This window comes from Hypanus sabinus, chromosome 3 (assembly GCF_030144855.1).
Source record: "Hypanus sabinus isolate sHypSab1 chromosome 3, sHypSab1.hap1, whole genome shotgun sequence".
Classification (NCBI taxonomy): Eukaryota; Metazoa; Chordata; class Chondrichthyes; order Myliobatiformes; family Dasyatidae; genus Hypanus; species Hypanus sabinus.
This window is the reverse complement of record NC_082708.1, coordinates 97,360,799-97,381,885: the sequence shown is the minus strand read 5'-3', so window position 1 is coordinate 97,381,885 and position 21,087 is coordinate 97,360,799. Positions and strand designations below refer to the sequence as shown.

Below are 21,087 nucleotides of genomic sequence, written 5' to 3'. Positions count from 1 at the left end.
CACCTGTTTACAGGTGTAATAACAAATTTGAGTACTTCAATCATTAAAATCTATATATTTCCAAATTTATCACGGTCCTTATTTTTATTATCTTTTTAACTGGGCTTTCTGAGTTGTATTGCTCTACAACATTTAGGCAAATGATGCTCTATATTTCATTTAATGTCAAAGTTCTGCATTTGGGCTTGTATATGATGGGAAAGGAAAATTTCCTTAACACATAGGGAGTGACATGATAGTGGTTAGCACAATACTGCACAGTGCCAGAAACCCGGGATCAATTTCTACTGTTGCCTGTAAGGAGTTTGCATGTTCTCCCCATGACCGTGTGGGTTTCCTCCAAGTGCTCCAATTTCCTCCCACAGTCCAGAGATGTACCGGTTGGTCAGTGAATCAGTCATTGTAGCTTCTGCTGTGATTAGGCTAGGGTTGCTGGGTGGCGCTCTCAAATGGCCAGAAGGGCCTATTCCAGTCTGTATCTCAGTAAATATTTACTTGACACTGAGATTTTGCTTGTTGCCAGGATGATGTTGACACCTAACAAGTTATGCCTGATTTCTTGTTACTTATTGTCAAATAGTTTGATATTGCTGTGGAGTTCAAATTTAAAATGATTATCAATTCTCCTCTGCTGCCTTACCACATCTGATGCAGACAGATATTTCAGAGTGGTACATTTCACCATGGCTTTACTTCCACAAATATGAGATCAGATGAAGGAGTACAAAGCTATGTACGATGTTTTATTCACCGATTGAAGGAAGATGAATCATGGTCCATTTGCAGTGATTACTTCACTCGCATGTCGACCTGCTTGGAGGTAGCTAGCTAAGAAAATATTGATGCAGGAACAAAGATCAGTGGATGTCTTATGTAGGTAAGGGTGTCAAGGAATCTGGATCAAAGTGGATCAAAAGGGATTTGGACACTTAAGCTATGAGAACTCACAAATGATGGAGAACTACTGTATATGTAATGTATATTTGATAAAGATGAATCATAATTAAAGATGACCAATCAGTATACAGGTACACCTTTGTTAACCTGATATGGAAAATACTGAATGAGGAAAAATATTTGAACAGCTCCTGAAAATAGAAAGTTGTCAACATTTTTTTGCTCTCAGAACTTAAACATATTTTCTTTAACAATTCATTTTCATTCCTTTAACACACAAACTAGGTGTTAATAACCATATAACAATTACCTCACGGAACAGGCCATCTCGGCCCTTCTAGTCCGTGCCGAACGCTTACTCTCACCTAGTCCCACTGGCCCACACTCAGCCCATAAGCCCCCATTCCTTTCCTGACCATATACCTATCCAATTTTATTTTAAGTGACAATACCGAACCTGCCTCTATCACTTCTACTGGAAGCTCGTTCCACACAGCTACCACTCTCTGAGTAAAGAAATTCCCCCCTGCGTTACCCTTAAACTTTTGCCCCCTAAGTCTCAACTCATGTCCTCTTGTTTGAATCTCCCCTAATCTCAATGGAAAAAGCCTATCCACATCAACTCTATCTATCCCCCTCATAATTTTAAATACCTCTATCAAGTCCCCCCTCAACCTTCTACACTCCAAAGAATAAAGACCTAACTTGTTCAAAGTTAACACTGGTGATCTTTATACAAGCAGAAGAAAGCTTTAACTGTGACATACTCTTATCTACCTGTGCACTACAAAAGGTTAGTCTTCGGAAACCTTTGAGTGAATTTGTTGTAGTTCTGAGAAAGAGTTGATGACTAGAGTGCTTTGCATACAAAACTATTTTGACTCTGTGTTTGACAGAGATTGGTGTATATTTTTGTGGAGATTTTAGTTGTGTTATGGTTGTCTTGGAGCAACTTTCTATAAAATGAATGTGAATGTGTGTTCTTGTATGCTGCACATTATGACTCCGGAGCAACTGTTGTAATCAGTCCAAGGACTGGGTATGATTTGTGGCAAAGCAGAGTGTAACACTCCAGATGTTTAAAACACATGGATAATTATGTTAGCTGAAATAACCACGTTTTGCCATTTTAATCTATCATACATTGGCTTTTATTTGCCAATTGGAAACAAGCATATAGCTTTTAGTACAACTAAAGACAATTCCAATTGGCCCAATAAGCAATTTTTTTCTTCTATTTTTCTGTAGCCGGACTGCTCTGTCCACCTGCACTTGCGCTGGGCTGATAACCCTTATGTATCGGGCACTGTTCACACCAAAGATACTGCACCAGGACTTATTATGGGAGCAGGTAATGTTATTATTTGTTTGGATGTATCTTTAATCATTCTTTTCTTTACTTAGGTAATTAGAAATGTATAAAAATGTTGAGCATTCATATACAGTTGGACAGGAAGCCTTGTCAACCAATCATTCCAACTACAGTACCGTCTCTTCAAAACTTGTAGTCATGGCTGTTGCTGTGCATCATTACTGATTGTGCTTTTAACTCCATAATATAGTTCAGGTATTTTTTTTGCAAAGGTTCATCATGACCACATTTAATTGTCTTTCAATAAACTCTTAGTAAAGATTGATGAACATAATGAAGAACGTCGACTGTCCTCTTTTCCATAGATGCTGCCTGGCCTGCTGAGTTCCTCCAGCATTTTGTGTGTGTTGCTTATAACAAAGATGCCTTCAGTTCAAAGAAACATTTTCTCATAGTGCTGAGACCACTTCCCTGAGCATCCTGTTGCCAGGACTACATTATATCAGTTTCCTGTCTTAAAAGCATATAGAGAGGTCTAATCCCTTGCAGCAAGAGGCACCTGAGTGAGCCCTGAACAACCAGCCGTCACGTGTGGTCTGATGTTCACAACATAGCTTTGTATTCTGAGACTGGATGTACAATTTGTGGAGGCAGCATGTTCAGTCAACCACTCACATAGTCAGAAGCAAAAATGAACCAACAGCAAGAGGCAAGTTGCTGAGGTACTCTTGATCACAGAATCAGCTGTTTCTCAGAACTCCACTCAAGCATTATGGTCAGGTTTTGGAAAACCTCACTGGCCACTGGAAAAGCTGTTAGTTAGTAATTTCATGTATTATAGTTTATCTAGAAGACAAATGGAATTGCAGGATATGATCCAAAGCTCCCTTCCAGAGAGATTAGTTTAAATTAGCTCATTTATATAACAAAAGTAATAAAAACTTATCAATGGCGGGTAAATTGAACCCCCACACAATTAACATGTTTGACAAAAGAACCCTTGGTGCCTCGACAATTCACTAGATATTGAGTTTCTGTGCTTTGGAATTCATTTCATTTCATGAAAGATGCTGGAAGTAGATTCAATAACACTTTAGAAAGGGAATTTGATAATTTACATGTAAATGGAAAATAAATAGGCCAAAGGCAAAGAGCAAGAGAGTAGAACTAGATTAGAAATTTCTCTGGGTTTTAGCAAGGCTATGGTAGGTTAACTTTCATGATTCAGTTCAAATTTTGGAATGTTTTTAAGCACTCGTATGCTAATTTGTATGCCATTCAATAGGAATTAGGGGCAGGAGCGGATAACACCTCCACTAACCTCTTCTGTCATTTAATGAGGTCATGGCTCATTTTGATTCCAACATTAGCCATACATCACACTGTAACCTTTCCTTAGTAAACCTTACTAACCTTGCTCTGCTTCTGCCACTCAATGCAGAGGACAGTTCTAAAGACTCAGTACCCTTGGAGAAAGAAAATACTGCATTCTCTGTCTTAAATGGGTGACTCTCTGCTAAGAATCCATAACCCCTCGTTCCAGATTCTCCTAACTCCTTTCTACATTCACCCCGTCAAGATGTAGTGAAATTTCAATTAATCATTCTTTCAACCTTTTAAAATCCAGCAATTCCAGGCTTAGCTGCCCAACTGTGCTCAGAAGGCATCCCATCTATTCTAGATGTCAGTAGCAGTTGATGTGGTCCAATAATTGCCAAGATACTGTGTGTAATCTGATCACTACCTCGGAGTAGCATTTACAGCTGGATCTGGAGCCTGTCAGCAACAATAACACTATGGGCAGTGGGCACGAATCCTGCCAGCCTTCTTCAGGAATTGCTTGCTAATTTGACATTTACCTGTAGTTCAGACAGCAGACATTGTTACACTGATATATGACCTGTAGTTCAGACAGCAGATGTTGTTACGCTGATATATTACCTGTAGTTCAGCCAGCAGACATTATTACACTGATATATTACATGTAATTCAGACAGCAGACGTGATTACACTGATATATGACCTGTAGTTCAGCCAGCAGACATTGTTACACTGATATTACCTGTAGTTCAGACAGTGGACATTGTTACACTGATACATTACCTGTAGCAGCAGACGTTGTTACACTGATATATTATATGTAGTTCAGACAGCGGATGTTGTTAAACTGGTATATCACCTGTAGTTCACCCAGATGATGTTGTTTTATTGATATATTAGACAGCAGATGTTGTTACACTGATCTATTACTCATAGCACTCAAGTAGTTCCTATTTGAATATACTTTGACGTGGTGAGCAATTTCTAGCAGGCATCTATTTTCAGAAAATCACAATCACAAGCCATGTGACACAACTTCATTTGATGCATATTATTCCTCAAGTTCTAAGTGATTTGACCATTTGTGCTGGTACAGGAATACCAATGCCTTTGAGCAAAAACATCCTACAAAAGTTAATGGATTCGGCCCAGTACATCATCGATAAAACGCTCCCAACCATTGAACACATGTACATGAAATGTTGCATAGAAAAGAAACATCCATCATCAAACATTCTCACCACCCAGGCCAAGCTCTTTTCTCACTGCTGCCATTGGGTAGAAGGTACAGGAGCCTCAGGACTCACACCACCAGGTCAAGGTCAGTTACTACCCCTCAGTCATCAGGCTCTTGAACAAAAAAAAGGGGATAGCTACATCATTTAAGGACCCTGTTATATTGTTATATCATGCTCATTATTTATTGCTATTTATTTATTTCTGCATTTGCAGAGTTTGTTTAGTTACTGCTCTGTAGATTTGCTAAGTATGTCCACAGAAAATGTCTCAGGGTTGTATGTGGTGACATGTATATACTCTGATAATAAATTTTACTTTGAACTTTGTTAAGAATCTCTCTTCTGATAGCTAGTCAAGATTTGGGTATCACAGTGCGACTGCTTAAATGTAAAAGAACAAGCTAGTACAGGCAGAGTCATTTTGGTAATGTTGGAGGTTGGAATCATTTGCACTTACTCTTTATGCATAAGTTGCGCATTAAAAAAGCATGTTGTACTTGTTTTTGAGGTGCTTACAACAATTTCCCATCTATCAGAAAATCAGGATTGACATTTCTCGTTGCAATTCACCCAAATGCAATCTACAGTTTCTTGTCATATTTTATGGATATGATGACATCATAAAGATGCACAGTTTGATTTAATAATTTAACAGCAGTTTGTTGTAAAAGATTGTAAGTTTTGACTTTCATTAGTAACTCCCAGTGAAATGACAAGAATATAAATGTTAAGGAAACTATTGAGAGAAGACCCAAAGGATGGAATTTCTATACATTTGAAAAGGTAGGCTGATCAGGGATAGTTAGTGTGGCTCTGTGTGGGGGAATACTGTCTCACTGCTTCAATTGAGTTTTGAGAATCTCACAGTGAAGGTTGAAGACAGCAGGTAGATGTCATCTGTATAAAGTAGTAGGCCACTGAACATTTTCCCCTATGGTAGGCTCATCTGGAAAGTTAAGGTAAGAGGAGTCCAAGGTGAGCTAGTTAAATGGACCCAAAATTAGCTTGGTGAGACGAGGCGTGGGTTAATGGTGGGCATAAGCTTTTCTGATTGAAAGTCTGACTGGTGGTATAATGTAGAGATAGGTGATAGAACCCTTGTCATCACTGATATTCACTAGTGACTTGAATATGAATATAGGAAGAATGATTAATTTCTGGATTACTCGAAAACTAGTGATATTGTGGATAGCAAGGAAGGTTTTCGGAGACCTCAGCAGGAGATAAATCAGATGGAAAATTGAGCAGAGATATGAGAGAATGGAATTGAACTCTAGTAAATAGGGTATCATGGATTTTGGGAAGACAAATACGTTTTCTCACCATAAAGGGTCAACTACTAAGACATGTTGATGTGCAGAGGAATCTTAGCATTCAAGAACATAGTTTGGTGAAAGTAGAACCATGGATCGATTGGAAGGTGAAGTTCTGTTTGGCTTCCAAAGTCAGGGCACAGAATATAAAAGCTGAGACATTACGTTGCAGTTTTATAAAACATAGATTAGGCCACACAGAGTATTATGAGCATTTCTAGTTGCCACACTATGTCTCTGCACCATTCTGTGTTGCATTTGTTGCTGTATTTATTACATGGAACAGTACAGCATTGGATAGGCCATTCAGCCCACAATGTTGTGCTGAACTTGATGCCAATTTATACTAAATGTACTCCTGTGTATCATCCTTATCCCTCCATTCCCTTTCTATTCGTGTGTCTATCTGAAAGGCTCTTCTACTCCATCAAACTGCCTGCTTCCAATGCTACCTGTGGTAAGCTATTCCAGGCTCCTGCATAAATAAAATCTTGCCCTTTACATCACTGTTAAAGTTCTCCTTTTAACTTTTAACATGTGCCGACTGGCATTTGACATTTCTATTCTCTCTGTCTACCTTGTCTATGCCCCTCATAATTTAAATAAATCTCCATCAGGTTTCCCATTAACCCCCCCACCATTCTAGAGCAAACACTAATGTCTGTCCAACCCTTCCATAGAGTTCAGTATCTAATCCAGGTAACTGCTCAACACCCTCTCCACAGTCTCCATGTCCTTCCTGTAATTTCGCAGCCAGAACTGCACACAATATTCCAAGAGCGGACTGACTGAAGTTTGTATAGCTGCTTACTCTTCTACTCAACACCGCTTCCAATGAAGGCAAATATGCTATATGTCTTTACCAGCTTACCCACTTGCATAGCTACTTCAGGTGAACTATGAACTTGGACCCTAGCTCCATCTATACTTCAATGCTTGTGAGGGATGTACTATTAAATGTCTACTCTCTCATTATATTTGACCTCCCATAGTGCTACACTTCCCTGCCCATTATCTGTAACTGATCTATATTCTATTGTATTCTTTTATAGTCCTTTACACTGTCCACAACTCCACCAATCTTAGTGCCATCCACAAACTTTCTAATCCACCCATCCACATTTTCAACCATGTACCTATCCAGACTTCTTTTAAATATTGGAATTGATCTTTCACAGACAGCTTGATCCACACTCTCATGACGCTCAGCGAAAGTGTTTCCCCACATGTCCCCCTTTCACCTTTCACCCCTAACTCATGACCTTTTGTTGTAGTCCCATCCAACCTCAGTGGAAAAAGCCTGCTTGCATTTAAGCTATCTAGACCCCTCATAATTTTCTATACTTCTATCAAATCTCCTCTCTATCTTTTACGTTCCAAGGAGTTCAAGTCCTAACCTGTTTGATCTTTCAGTGTAACTCAGGTCCTCCAGATCCAGCAACCTTCTTGTAAATTTTCAATCTTATTTATATCTGTCCTCAAGGTAGGTGACCAAAACTGCACACAATACTCCAAATTAGATCTCACCAATATCTTATACAACTTCAACATAATATCCCATCTTCTGTACTCATACTTTGATTTATGATGGCCAATGTGTCTAAAACTTTCTTTGTGACCCTATCAACCTGTGACACATGTTCCATGAACTATTCATTTGTATTGTCAGATCTCTTTGTTCTACCACACTCCTCAGTGCCCTGTTATTCACTGTGTAAGACCTACCCTGGTTGGTCCTACCGAAGTTCCTCAACCCGTCCCCATGGGCATGGATGCTCCAAAAGACACGTACTCACAAACCCCCGTAGGCTATCTCCCTTAGCCGGAACGGTGGCTAATTGTGAGCCGGTTTGGCTGTGCCAGGAAATGGGGTCTCCACAACGTTTTTAGATTGTACAAGATCACCATAATCTTCAAATTTCGAATTACATTTCAAAAACTAACAAACCACGGGGAGCCGCAGCACAGAGATGAAAGAGCCGCGGGTTGCCGACCGCTGCACTAGGTTGATTCCTGGGATGGCAGGGCTGTCTTACGCAGAGAGATTGGAGAGATTGGGCTTGTACACACTGGAATTGAGGAGATTGAGAGGGGATCTGATTGAAACGTTTAAGATAATTAAAGGATTTGATAGGATTGAGGCAGGAAATATGTTCCAGATGTTGAGAGAGTCCAGTACTAGAAGGCATGGATTGAGAATAAGAGGTCAGTTATTTAAAACAGAGTTGAGGAAAAACTTCTTCTCCCAGAGAGTTGTGGAGGTGTGGAATGCACTGCCTTGGAAGATGGTGGAGGCCAATTCTCTGAATGCTTTCAAGAAGGAGCTAGATAGATATCTGATGGATAGGGGAATCAAGGGATATGGGGACAAGGCAGGGTCTGGGTATTGATAGTGAATGATCAGCCATGACCTCAGAATGGCGGTGCAGACTCGAGGGGCCGAATGGTCTACTTCTGCACCTATTGTCTATTGATCTATTGATCTATCTATTACGCCTCACTGGACTAGTTCTCCCATCTGTCCTGACTGGGCACTGCTGGGACATTTTCCTTGACTAGTAACGCCACCCCTCCTCCTTCAATCCCTCCCACTATGTCACGTCTAAAGACATGGAACCCGGAATACTGAGCTGCCAGTCTCACCAATGGCTATAATATCATAATTCCAGTTGTTGATCCATGCCCTGAGCTCATCTGCCTTTCCTATGATGCTCCTTGCATTGAAATATACCTCGCTCAGGGCAACATTTGCACTACTCTCAACCTTTTACTTCTTGATTTTGTCTGAGGTCTTAATATTATCTGTCTCCACAGCTTCTCCTCTATCTTACGGCACTCTGGTTCCCATCCCCCTGCAACTCTAGTTTAAACCCCCCCCCCCCATGCAGCATTAGCAAGCCTTCCGGTGAGGATATTAGTCCCCCTCCAGTTCAGGTGAAAGCCATTTGTTCTGTACAGTCCCACCTTCCCTGGAAGAGGGCCGAATAATCTAAAAATCGTATGCCCTCCTTCCTACACCATCGCCAAGCCATGAGTTGCACTATATAATCTTCCTAGTTCTGGCCTCATTAGCATGTGGAACAGGTAGCTTTCCTGAGATCACAACCTTGGAGATCCTGCCCTTTAACTCAGCACCTACCTCCCTGAACTCCCTTTGCAGAACCTTGTCAGTCTTCCTACCTCTGGCCCAATAACTCTCCTCTCAAAATACCCTGTACATCCTATGAGATATCCTGCACCAGGAGACAAAGCACCAACATGAAGTCTCTGCTTTGGTCACAGAAATGCCTATCTTCATCCCTTACTATCAAATCTATCACAGTCACTTTGTAGCAAAACAGGCACAGGTAAACTCAGGCAGAGCTGGGCTGTAACATCTTGAATCCCACCCATTGTTTGTCCCGCTCCATCAGGGAGGAGGCTACATAGCATCCGCACCAGGACTATCAGACTTTAAAACAGTTACCTTCCCCAAGCAGTATGGCTCCACCCACAAACCCATCGCAGCACACCCCCAACCACCACTTTATCATTTCCTGTTGTACAGAGATTCCTGTGCCTAGCGTCATTTTATGGACATACTATCAAGCTATGTATATATTGTGTGTTTTTTAATATTGTGTTCTTTATCTTTTTTTTTGCTACATTGGATCCGGAGTGACAATTATTTTGTTCTCCTTTACACCTATCTAAATGACTGGAACTGATATCAAACGATCTTGAATCTTGAAATAAAACATCTGTATTTTTCATCACAGGAAATCTGGCACTAACAGTCATCTGCAAATCTCAGTTACAGTTCACAGCAATTGCCTGTGTTCCAATGTTACCACCCACCAAGGTTAGCGACTGTCTATGGCCACAAGACACAGACGGCTTGCTCTACTAACTAGGGAAGAGTGTTTTTCCTGGGAATTAAATATCCAAGGATATCTGGTAATATAGAAGGATAGGCAGGAAGGTAGAGGAGGTGGGGTAGTGTTCTTAATTAAAGAGGAGATCTGGGCAATAATGAGAGACGATCTAAGATATAAGGAGCAGAATGTTGAATCCATCTGGGTAGAGATTCAGAATAGCAAAGGGGCAAAAAAATCACCGGTGGGAGTTGTCTATCAGCCACCAAATAATAACATTACAGTGGCACAGGCAATAAACCGAGAAAGCATGTTCTGTATGAATGGAACAGCAGTTATCATGGGGGGCATAGACTGGGTGAATGAAATTGGTCGAGGCAGTCATGAAGGGGACTTCATATACCTGATAACTTTCTTGAACAGTTTGTTACTGAACCTACAAGGGAACATGCTATCTTGGATCTGATCCTGTGCAATAAGACAGGTAAAATTAGTGATCTTGTAGTTAGTGATCCTCTTAGAGTAATCACAGTATGACTGAGTTTCTCATACAAATGGAGGATGCAATAGTTCAATCTAAACACTGTATCATGCCTAAGCAAGGGAGACTACAATGGGATGAGGGAGGAGTTGGATAGGATAGACTGGGAACACAGGCTATATGGTGGGACAGTTGAGGAACAGTGGAGACTTTCAAAGAGCCAGCCACGGACACCTAAGGAAATAAAAGAAGGCATTAAACTAAAAGTTCGTGTATACAAAGTCACCAAGAGTAGTAGGAAACTGGAAGACTGGGAAAACTTTAAAAAACAACAAAGAACCACTAAGTGAGCAGTAAAGGAAGGATTGGTATATAATGAAAATAAACTAATACAAAATATAAAGATGGATAGTAAAAGTTTTTATAATTATATAAAGTGGAAAAGGATGGCTAAAGTGAAGATAGGTCCCTTAAGGACGAGAAGGGGGAATTGATATTGAGTAATGAGGAAATGGCTGAGGCTTTGAATGACTATTTTGTGTCGGTCTTCATGGTGGAGGACACATCTAACATGCTGAAGAGAGATGATATGGATGCGATGGGAGGCGAGGACATCGATACAATAGCTATCACTAAAGAAGTAGTGCTGAATAGGCTTGTGGGCCTGCAGATAGACAAGTCCCCTGGTCCTGGTGGAATGCATCCCAGGATACTGAAAGAAATGGCAGAGTTTATAGTAGAGGCTTTGGTGCTGATTTACCAAAATTCTCTGGACTTTGGGTGTGTCCCAGCAGATTGGAAGATGGTGAATGTCACGCTACTGTTCAAAAAAAAATGATGTAGGAAAACGGCAGCTAACTATAGGCCAGTTAGTTTAACATCTGTAGTTGGGGAAATGCTTGAAGCTCTCATTAAAGAAGAAGTAGCTTGGCATCTGGAAAGAAAAGGCATGTCCTGTTTGACAAACTTACTGGAGTTCTTTGAGGATATAACAAGTGCAGTGGATGGAAGGGGACAGATGGACTTGGATTTCCAGAAGGCACTCACCACATAAAAGACTTAACATAACGTAAGGGTGCATAGAGTTGGAGATGAAGTATTCACATGGATAAAGTATTGGTTAACTAATAGAAAGCAGTGGGTGTTACTCTGGTTGGCAATCGATGAGCACTGTGTCACAGGGGTCGATGCTGGGCCTGCAACTGTTCACGATATACATTAATGATCTGGAAGAGGGGACCAAGTGTACTGCATCTAAGTTTGCTGATGATACTAAATTGAGTGGAAAAGCAAATTGTGCAGAGAGATATATAGAGTCTGCAGAGAGATACAGATAGGTTATGTGAGTGGGCAAGGGTCTGGCTGATGGAGTACAATGTTGGTAAATGCGAGATCACCACTTTGGAAGGAAAAATGAAAGAGCAGATTATTATTTAAATGGTAAAAAATTGCAGCATGCTGCTGAGCAGAGGGACTTGGGAGTGCTTGTGCATGAATCACAAAAGGTTGGTTTGCAGGTGCAGCAGGCTATCAAGAAGATAAATGGAATGTTGGCCTTCATTGCTAGAGGGATTGAATTTAAGAGCAGGGAGGTTATGCTACAAATGTACAGGATACTGGTGAGGCCATGCCTGGAGTACTGCATGCAGTTCTGGTCTCCTTACTTGAGGAAGGATATACTGGCTTTGGAGGCAGTGTAGAGGAGGTTCACCAGGTTGATTCCAGAGATGAGGGAGTTCAACTCTGAGGAGAAATTGAGTCTCCAGGGACTGTACTCACTGGAATTCAGAAGGATGAGAGGCAATCTTATAGAAGCATATAAAATTATGAAAGGGATAGATAAGATAGAGGCAGGAATGTTGTTTCCACTGGTAGGTGAGACAGGGGCATAGCCTCAAGATTCAGGGCAGTAAATGTAGGATGGAGATGAGGAGGAACTGGTTTTCCCAGAGAATGGTGAATCTATGGAATTCTCTGCCCAGTAAATATATTTAAGACAAAATTGGATAGATCTTTGCATAGTAGGAGAATTGAGGGTTATGGGGAAAAGGCAGATACAGTAGGTAGAGATGAGTCCAAGGCCAGATCAGCCATGACCTTATTGAATGGCGGAGCAGGCTCGACAGGCCAGATGGTCTACTCCTGCTCCTATTTCTTAAGTTCTTAACACCCAGAAGCTATCACTCCATGTCAACCCTCAGACTACATTGGAAAGATTCCTTCAAAATTACTGACCCACTTCCTATAAATTAGAAGGTGAATAATGTGGAAATTTGCCTGCCTGGAAAGCAGAACAGGTTTCAACCTTTTTTAGGGAGAAAAATAAATACTTCTTATAGTAAGGATGATCCAATCATGCAATTATCTTTGTTTTCTGTGACTTTTAATTTGGTGTTAGCACTCTACTCATCGCCAGTTTAATGTATCAACAATGCACGAAGTTCAACCTCGAGGCAATAAAGCTAACTGTCATTATTCCACAACTTTGTTGTAAGGAATTGAGACTCCTGTGAATTGCTCATCACCCCAAGAGTTTGGATGATTTGTACCACATTACTGTTAGCTTCAAGAAATCAGCTTAACCACCCCACAATTTTTTTTTATGAAATTGCTGTATTTGCATAGTAAATTGCTACTAAACTTTGTGGGGGAATTTAAGCTGTATAATTAACAGGAGTAAGTGCTCTTTTAATGATATGTAGACTGCTAATCAAACCACCCTAAACGTAGTAAGAAATAAATTGTGAAATCTCACTTTTTTAGGTTGTGAATTGCTTTTTGTGAATTTTTAATAGTTTATGTTATTATTTTTACTTTGTTTAATTTCTCTTTGAAAGCTGTTGTGTTTTACCCCCCACCCACCACCACTCCATTCCAATTCCAGGTTGTAGATCACATTGTTTACATCATCAAATTCTGCATCAATATCCATATCATTGTGCAGGAGGATTGAATGTCTGCTGGGATTGCTCTCTTTTCATTATTGTCCTTGCATGCAACAAGTGGACATTTCTTTTAAAAGAAACAATTAACCTTCCATCATGCTTAGGTATAACCATGAGTATTTTGACAGCATTAAACAGCCTAATCAGTATTGTACCATATTATGTACATTGAGGTTTTGAATATATGAAGAAAAGAAATATAGATCAGATTTAGGTACCTGGAAATGCGTTAACAACCAATGCAACCCAAAGATATTTATTTATTGAGAGGTAGTGTAGAGTAGCCCCTATCCAGCTCTTCGATCCACCTCGATTCAATCCTACCCTAATCACGGGACAATTTACAATGACCAATTAACAGACAGACAGACATACTTTATTGATCCCGAGGGAAATTGGGTTTCATTACAGTCACACCAACCAAGAATAGTATAGAAATATAGCAATATAAACCATAAATAATTAAATAATGATAGGTAAATTGTGCCAAGTGGAAATAAGTCCAGGACCAGCCTATTGGCTCAGGGTATCTGACACTCCGAGGGAGGAGTTGTAAAGTTTGATGGCTACATGCAGAAATGACTTCCTATGACACTCAGTGTTGCATCACGGTGGAATGAGTCTCTGGCTGAATGTATTCCTGTGCCTAACCAGTACATTATGGAGTGGATGGGAGGCATTGTCCAAGATGGCATGCAACTCGGACAGCCATCCTCTTTTAAGACACCACTGTCAGAGAGTCCATTTCCACCCCCAAAACATCACTGGCCTTACGAATGAGTTTGTTGATTCTGTTGGTGTCTGCTACCCTCAGCCTGCTGCCCCAACACACAACAGCAAACACGATAGCACTGGCCACCTCAGACTCGTAGAACATCCTCAGCATCGTCCACCAGATGTTAAAGGACCTCAGTCTCCTCAGGAAGTAGAGACGGCTCTGATCCTTCTTGTGGACAGCCTCAGTGTTCTTTGATCAGTCCAGTTTATTGTCAATTCTTATCCCCAGGTACTTGTAATCCTCCACCATGTCCTCACTGACCCCTTGGATGGAAACAGGGGTCACCTGTGCCTTAGCCCTCCTCAGGTCCACCACCAGCTCCTTAGTCTTCTTCACATTAAGCTGCAGATAATTCTGCTCACACCATGTGACAAAGTTTCCCACCGTAGCCCTGTACTCAGCCTCATCTCCCTTGCTGATGCATCCGACTATGGCAGAGTCATCAGAAAACTTCTGAAAATGACAAGACTCTGTGCAGTAGTTGAAGTACGAGGTGTAGATGGTGAAGAGAAAGGGAGACAGGACAGTCCCCTGTGGAACCCCAGTGCTGCTGACCACTCTGTCTGACACACAGTGTTACAAGCGCACGTACTGTGGTCTGCCAGTCAGGTAATCAATAATCCATGACACCAGGGAAGCATCCACCTGCGTCACTGTCAGCTTCTCACCCAGCTGAGCAGGGCGGATGGTGTTGAATGCACTGGAGAAGTCAAAAAACATGACCCTCACAGTGCTCGCCGGCTTGTCCAGGTGGGTGTGGACACGGTTCAGCAGGTAGATGATGGCATCCTCAACTCCTAGTCAGGGCTGGTAGGCGAACTGGAGGGGGTCTAAGTGTGGCCTAACCATAGGCTGGAACTGCTCTAGAACAAGTCTCTCCAGGGTTTTCATGATGTGGGAGGTCAATGCCACCGATCTGTAGTCATTGGAGCCACTGGGGCATGGTGTCTTCGGTACAGGGATGAGGCAGGACGTCTTCCACAGCACAGGAACCCTCTGGAGACTCAGAGGGTCTTCAACCTACCAACCAATACATTTTTGGACTGCAGGAGGAAACCCGATCACCCAGAGGAAACCTACACAGTCACCGGGAGAATGTACAAATTCCTTACAGATAACGGCGGGGATTGAACCCAGGTTGCTGGTACTGTAAAGCAGTCCGCTTACCACTACACTACCGTGCTGCCCCAAAGCTGAGGGCAGCCCATGTCTGTCACCGCACATAGCAAGCCCACAATGTTCAGCAGAACAATGCAAGCAACAACAACAACAATGGCAGCAACAAACAAAACAAGGCATCCCCGCCCCCACCCACTGACCCACCCACTTGTAGACAGAGATAGGCCACCTTTGTTTATTGTTTAACCATTTACTGCTGTTAACTACGTGGCTTTTTACAGACATGTAAGGTGTGTAATCAACAGTGCTATTGTCTTCTAAGAATTCCTTCTTCCTTTATCAATTGCACCATATTTGTTGAGATTTATGGACAGTTTGCATGTGAATTTTCTCCACTTGACTTGCTGCATTTCTTTGGTTCCAGTGAAAATTGAGAAGCCCTTTAAATGGGCTTTCCATGGACATTACAAAGGATGTACTGAGAAAAGTCCTGGAAATTTATCACCTTCATTTTCAGCTTTGTCGGATACACCAGAAGTAAAGCCTTCTCTGCACTTCTGTCCAACTCTGTTAGAGGAGGTATAGACTAGTGTTACACGATTTTGTCCTTTCATAAGGCATGTAGTGGCTTAGCCAATAAACTGTCAATTGCTGCATCAGAACAGACATGTTTATGGTGTAAGCCTTGTCCAGAGGAACTGGTTTAAGACAATTCACACTCTTTACATAATTTTTACAGCCAATGGGAAGATTTATTCGTCTTTATGGATTTATATTGGATTGTGTGCGGTATCTAATCCACTCAGTCTGCAGCATTTTCTCAAGATCAAAATGCTCTTTCATCCTCCATTTGCACCTTCTGCCTTCTTAAATGCAACACATTTTATTGCTTAGAACATGAATATAATGTGAGAATTCTTTAATAATGGTTTCATGAAAATGCACACTGCAGCTGCTACTGGGAAAAGATGCAGAAAATAACTCTTTCTTATGTATGTTCATAATACGCAATATGTTCACATCAGTTTATGAGTTTTCATTTGTTATTTTGTATAAAAGAATGACTTCTTGTTTCTTAGGAAACTTGGGCGCCCAGCTGGTTGAATATAAGGAAGATATGTACATAACCTCCGACTGTGGCAATACGTGGAGGCAGGCAAGTAAACTATTCATTGCCCCCCCCCCCCCACCAATCTCCCTCCTGACACTTATCCTTGTAAACGGAACAAGTGCTACACCTGCCCTTACACTTCCTCCCTCACCACCATTCAGGGTCCCAGACAGTCCTTCCAGGTGAGGTGACACTTCACCTGTGAGTCAGCTGGTGTGGTATACTGCATCCGGTGCTCCCGGTGTGGCCTTTTATATATTGATGAGACCCGATGCAGACTGGGAGATCGTTTTGCTGAACACCTATGCTCTGTCCGCCAGAGAAAGCAGGATCTCCTAGTGGCTACGCATTTTAATTCCATGTCTCATTCCCATTCTGATATGTCTATCCATGGCCTCCTCTATTGTCAAGATGAAACCACACTCAGGTTGGAGGAACAACATCTTATATACCGGCTGGGTAGCCTCCAACCTGATGGCATGAACATTGACTTCTCTAACTACCATTAATGCCCCTCCTCCCCTTCTTACCCCATCCCTGATATATTTAGTTTTTTTCCCCCCTCCCCTTTTTTTTTCTCTCTCTGCCCATCACTCTGCCTGTTCTCCATCTCCCTCTGGCGCTCCCCTCCCCCTTTCTTTCTCCCTAGGCCTCCCGTCCCAAGATCCTCTCCCTTTTCTAGCTCTGTATGCCTTTTGCCAATCACTTTTCTGGCTCTCAGCTTCACCCCACGCCCTCCGGTCTTCTATCATTTTGCATTTTCCTCTTCCCCCCTACTTTCAAATCTCTTACTATCTTTCCTTTCAATTAGTCCTGACGAAGGGTCTTGGCCCGAAACGTTGACAGCGTTTCTCCCTATAGATGCTGCCTGGCCTGCTGCGTTCCACCAGCATTTTGTGTGTTTTGCTTGAATTTCCAGCATCTGCAGATTTCCTCGTGTTTGCCAAGTAAACTAACTAAGTGCTTTGCACAAAAGCTTGACCAATTCTGTTTCTGTAGTTGATATGTTAGTCATTGTGTGCATATATTTTATGCAGTTTTCATTCCAAATTCTTTATTGGGTTTCACTGTAAAGAGGTGACGTAATCCCCATGAGCACTAGTTTCAAAGGAGTGTGTTTCTTTTTCCTCTGGGACTTATACTCCTGTAACTTTATAATTTAGAATACTTTTATCCTTAAACCTTAATCTGCTTGGACATCCATTCTTTACTTACAGATAACAACCATAAACACTCAGTGGCCAGTTTATCACGAAATAGCTAATCAGCCAAATGCCGACGTAGTCGAGAAGTTAATTTGTTGTTTAGATCAAACATTAGAATGGGGAAGAAGTATGACCTGCGTGACTTGGAATGACTGTTGGTGCCAGATGGGGTAGATAAAAATATCTTAGAAACTGCTGATCTCCTGGGATTTTCACATACTATAGCATCTAGAGTTTACAGAGTACGGTATGAAAAAACTTCTAGTGAGTGGCAGTTTTGTTTTCAAAAAAGCCATGTTACTGGAGGCAGAGCACCGAGGCCAGACTGGTTCAAGCTGATGGGAGACAGAAGTAACAACAGTGGCGAAATGAAGAACATCTCTGAACACACAGCACATTGAAGCTTGAAGTGGATGGACCATGAACATCCACTCAGGTACTTCCTGTATGTGTATGTGTGCAGGCCGTTAGTCTCAATAGACCATGGATTTGCCCCTTGGAAAGTTTCCAGGGTGCAAGCCTGGGCAAGGTTTTTTTTATGGAAGACCGGCAGTTGCCCGAGCTGCAAGTCTCCCCTCTCAACGCCACCAATGTTGTCCAAGGGAAGGGCGTTAGGACCCCTACAGCTTGGCACCGGCGTCATCGCAGAGCAATGTGTGGTTAAGTGCCTTGCTCAAGGACACAACACGCTGCTTCAGCCAAGGCTCAAACTAGTGACCTTCAGATAACTAGACGAATGCCTTAACCAGCTGGACACACGCCAACACACCTAGTAGAGTAGCCACCTCATGTATGTGACTCGTGAAGCTACCAGCTAAGCATTAAGCACTAACTATCTTGTGAATATGAAAGCCACTGCACTAATTGACAGATGAAAAAGGGAAATTGAACTTTTTTCTGCAAGGGGTTAGGTTGAGGATAGCCCAGTCTTTTGCTCCTGGATGCTTTAGTAGTGACACTACAAAAAAAGAACTCCTCTGCTCCATCCTCTATTACATTTGACCACCTCCACTCCATCCGCCAAAAGCAGAACTTCCAAATGGTCAAACACATTAATTCCTATCCCCTTTACCATTCTAACACGTTAGTCCATGGCCCCGTCTTGTGCTAAGATGAGGCGACTGTCAGGGTGGAGGAGCAGTACCTTATATTCTGTCTGGGTAGCCCCCAACCTGATAGCATGATTATCGATTTCTCCTTCTGGTAGAAAAAAATTCCCTCCCTCTCCCCTCTTCTCTATTCCCCACTCTGGACTTTTACCTCTTCTCACTTGTCTTATCAACTCCCTCTGATGCTCCTCCTCTGTCCCTTTCTCCTATTGTTCTCTCCTCTCCTGTAAGATTCCTTCTTCTCCAGCCCCTAATCTTTCCCACCTTCCAGCTCACCTCCTTTCCCTCCCCCCACCTTTTTACTCTGTCATCTTCCCTCTTCCTTTCCAGTCCTGATGAAGGGTCTTGGCCAAAGTATCGACTGTTCATTCATTTCCATAGATGCTGCCTGAACTGCTGAGTTCCTCCAGCATTTTGTGTGTGTTGATTTGGATTTCCAGCATCTGCGGACTTTCTTGTGTTTATGATTTACTCCACTCTTTTTAAATTTGAGAAGTCACCTGACAGCTAATGGCTTCACAGAAGAAAATAGTATTCAAAAGCTACCGAGAGAATAATCACAAAACTCTTAAAGCTATCCTGCAGTGCCCTTATGATATTTGATGCAGTGTATAGATGTGAATCTTCAGCATTACTTTTATTTGAGGATACATTTTCAGCTCTATTGTAATATTAAAAATAATTTTTAAAGCTATCCTACAAAGCCTTTATGTTTGGCTGCTATGGATCTTATTATAGTTTTCTAACCGTACCTTCGGTGTTATTTTTATTAGACAAGAGATTTCCAGCGATATTCTAATTTTAAATATTTTTTCAAATTTCATGATATGTATACCACACACTATTTTACTTTACCAGGATGATGCCTGGACTAAAGGTCATGTCTTACTACAGATTGGTTGAGTGAGCTAGGTTGGTTTTTCTCTTTGGAGAGGGGGAGGGTGAGAGGTGACTTGGTTGAGGTGTACAAGATGATAAAAGGCATAGATTAAAGATAATCATAGATTTTTCCCAAGGTAGAAATGACTTATACGAAGGGGCATCATTTTTAGGTGATTCGAGGAAAGTACAGGGAAGTTCTTCACAGAGTGGTGGGTGTGTGGAATGCCCTGCCAGGGGTGCTTGTAGAGGCAGGTATATTATAGGCATTTAAGGAACTTTTAGCAGGTAGATGATAGAGAAACAGAAAGTTACGTAGGAGGAAGGGTTAGATTGATCTTAGAGTAGGCTAAAAGGTCAGCACAGTATCGAGGGCTGAAGGGCCTGTACTTTGCTGTAACGTTCTACGTTCATAACATCTTAAAACAGAAAAGCAAATGAAGGTGTTAGCCCTAACAGAATTGTAAACAGCACTCAAATCAGTGATGTGAGGGAGCCAATCAGTCTGTGTGAGTAGCCAGCTAAATGGAATCAGGCCTGGTTAGCATCTGAACACAAGACCATCTGGGAATACCAGGTGCAGGGTTCATTGCCTAGGGAAACAGGTGATCCAGCCGGCAGGCAGAATTCATGCCGCAATAAGAACCTTGCTCACATTTCATATTCTAAAGAAAACTGCATAGTGAATTAAATCACAGGCTGTCCATTCATGAATTAGCTGCTGTTAATATAAATCAGAGCACTAACAAATGTTTTTAGTTAGTGCTGAGCATAGTATTTTAACATACCTTACATTCATAATAACAAATATAAATGTGATTTGTTTGTTTCTTGAGTTCATTTTTTGAATTTTCCTATTAAAGGATGAAAAAAGCAATAAATGGCTTTAAGATGAGTTTGAGAATGTTCTTCAGTTGTCAGTAACAACTGCTGTCATTTAGTTGAAAGCAGAATTTATTTTTTTATGGATCACACCCACATTCAGTTTTTTTCTTATCATCTTTGCATTTTCCATTTTCTGTCATCGAACAATTAGCATTTAATTCACATTGACTTGTTTTTGCAGTATGCCGAATTCAATCATACTACAATCTGGTAGATTAATGGCTTCTGTCTGGATTGGTGGTGTAAGCAGAATTCCATAAGCAGGGATCTCATCTTGTCTGATTCCTAACAGAGCACTTTGACACTAGATGCAAAGGAAAAGAGAAAATTAGGTGAATTAATTTCACTTTCAGGAAGTATAAGGGGAGATTTGCAAAATTATAGTGCCGAGCTAAGTTGCATTCCAATTGACCTAAAAACACAGTTGCTGGAAATTTGAAATAAAACAAAACAAGGTGAATGTTGTAGGTCAAAAAATCTTTGTCAGAACTCTCGTCCCAAATCTTGAAAGGGTCTTTGAATTGAAACATTAATTCTGTTTCTTTTTTACGAGATTCACCATAACTGCTACGTGTTTCCGGAATTGTCTGTTCAAAATTCTCTGTTCACTGGGTTGCTGAGTGGAATGTGGAGTGAAGAAT

General features: G+C 41.4%; 1 protein-coding gene across 4 annotated transcripts in view; it reads left to right on the top strand.

Annotated features, from left to right (window-relative positions):
* Nucleotides 1-21,087, top strand: part of sorcs2 (sortilin-related VPS10 domain containing receptor 2) — a 727,841-nt gene that overhangs the window by 600,473 nt on the left and 106,281 nt on the right. For all 4 annotated transcript variants that reach the window (XM_059964841.1, XM_059964844.1, XM_059964843.1 and 1 more), the window contains 2 exons: nt 2,146-2,248; nt 16,337-16,413. In XM_059964841.1, coding sequence (XP_059820824.1) covers nt 2,146-2,248; nt 16,337-16,413 — 180 coding nt within the window. The remainder of the gene's footprint in view (nt 1-2,145; nt 2,249-16,336; nt 16,414-21,087) is intronic.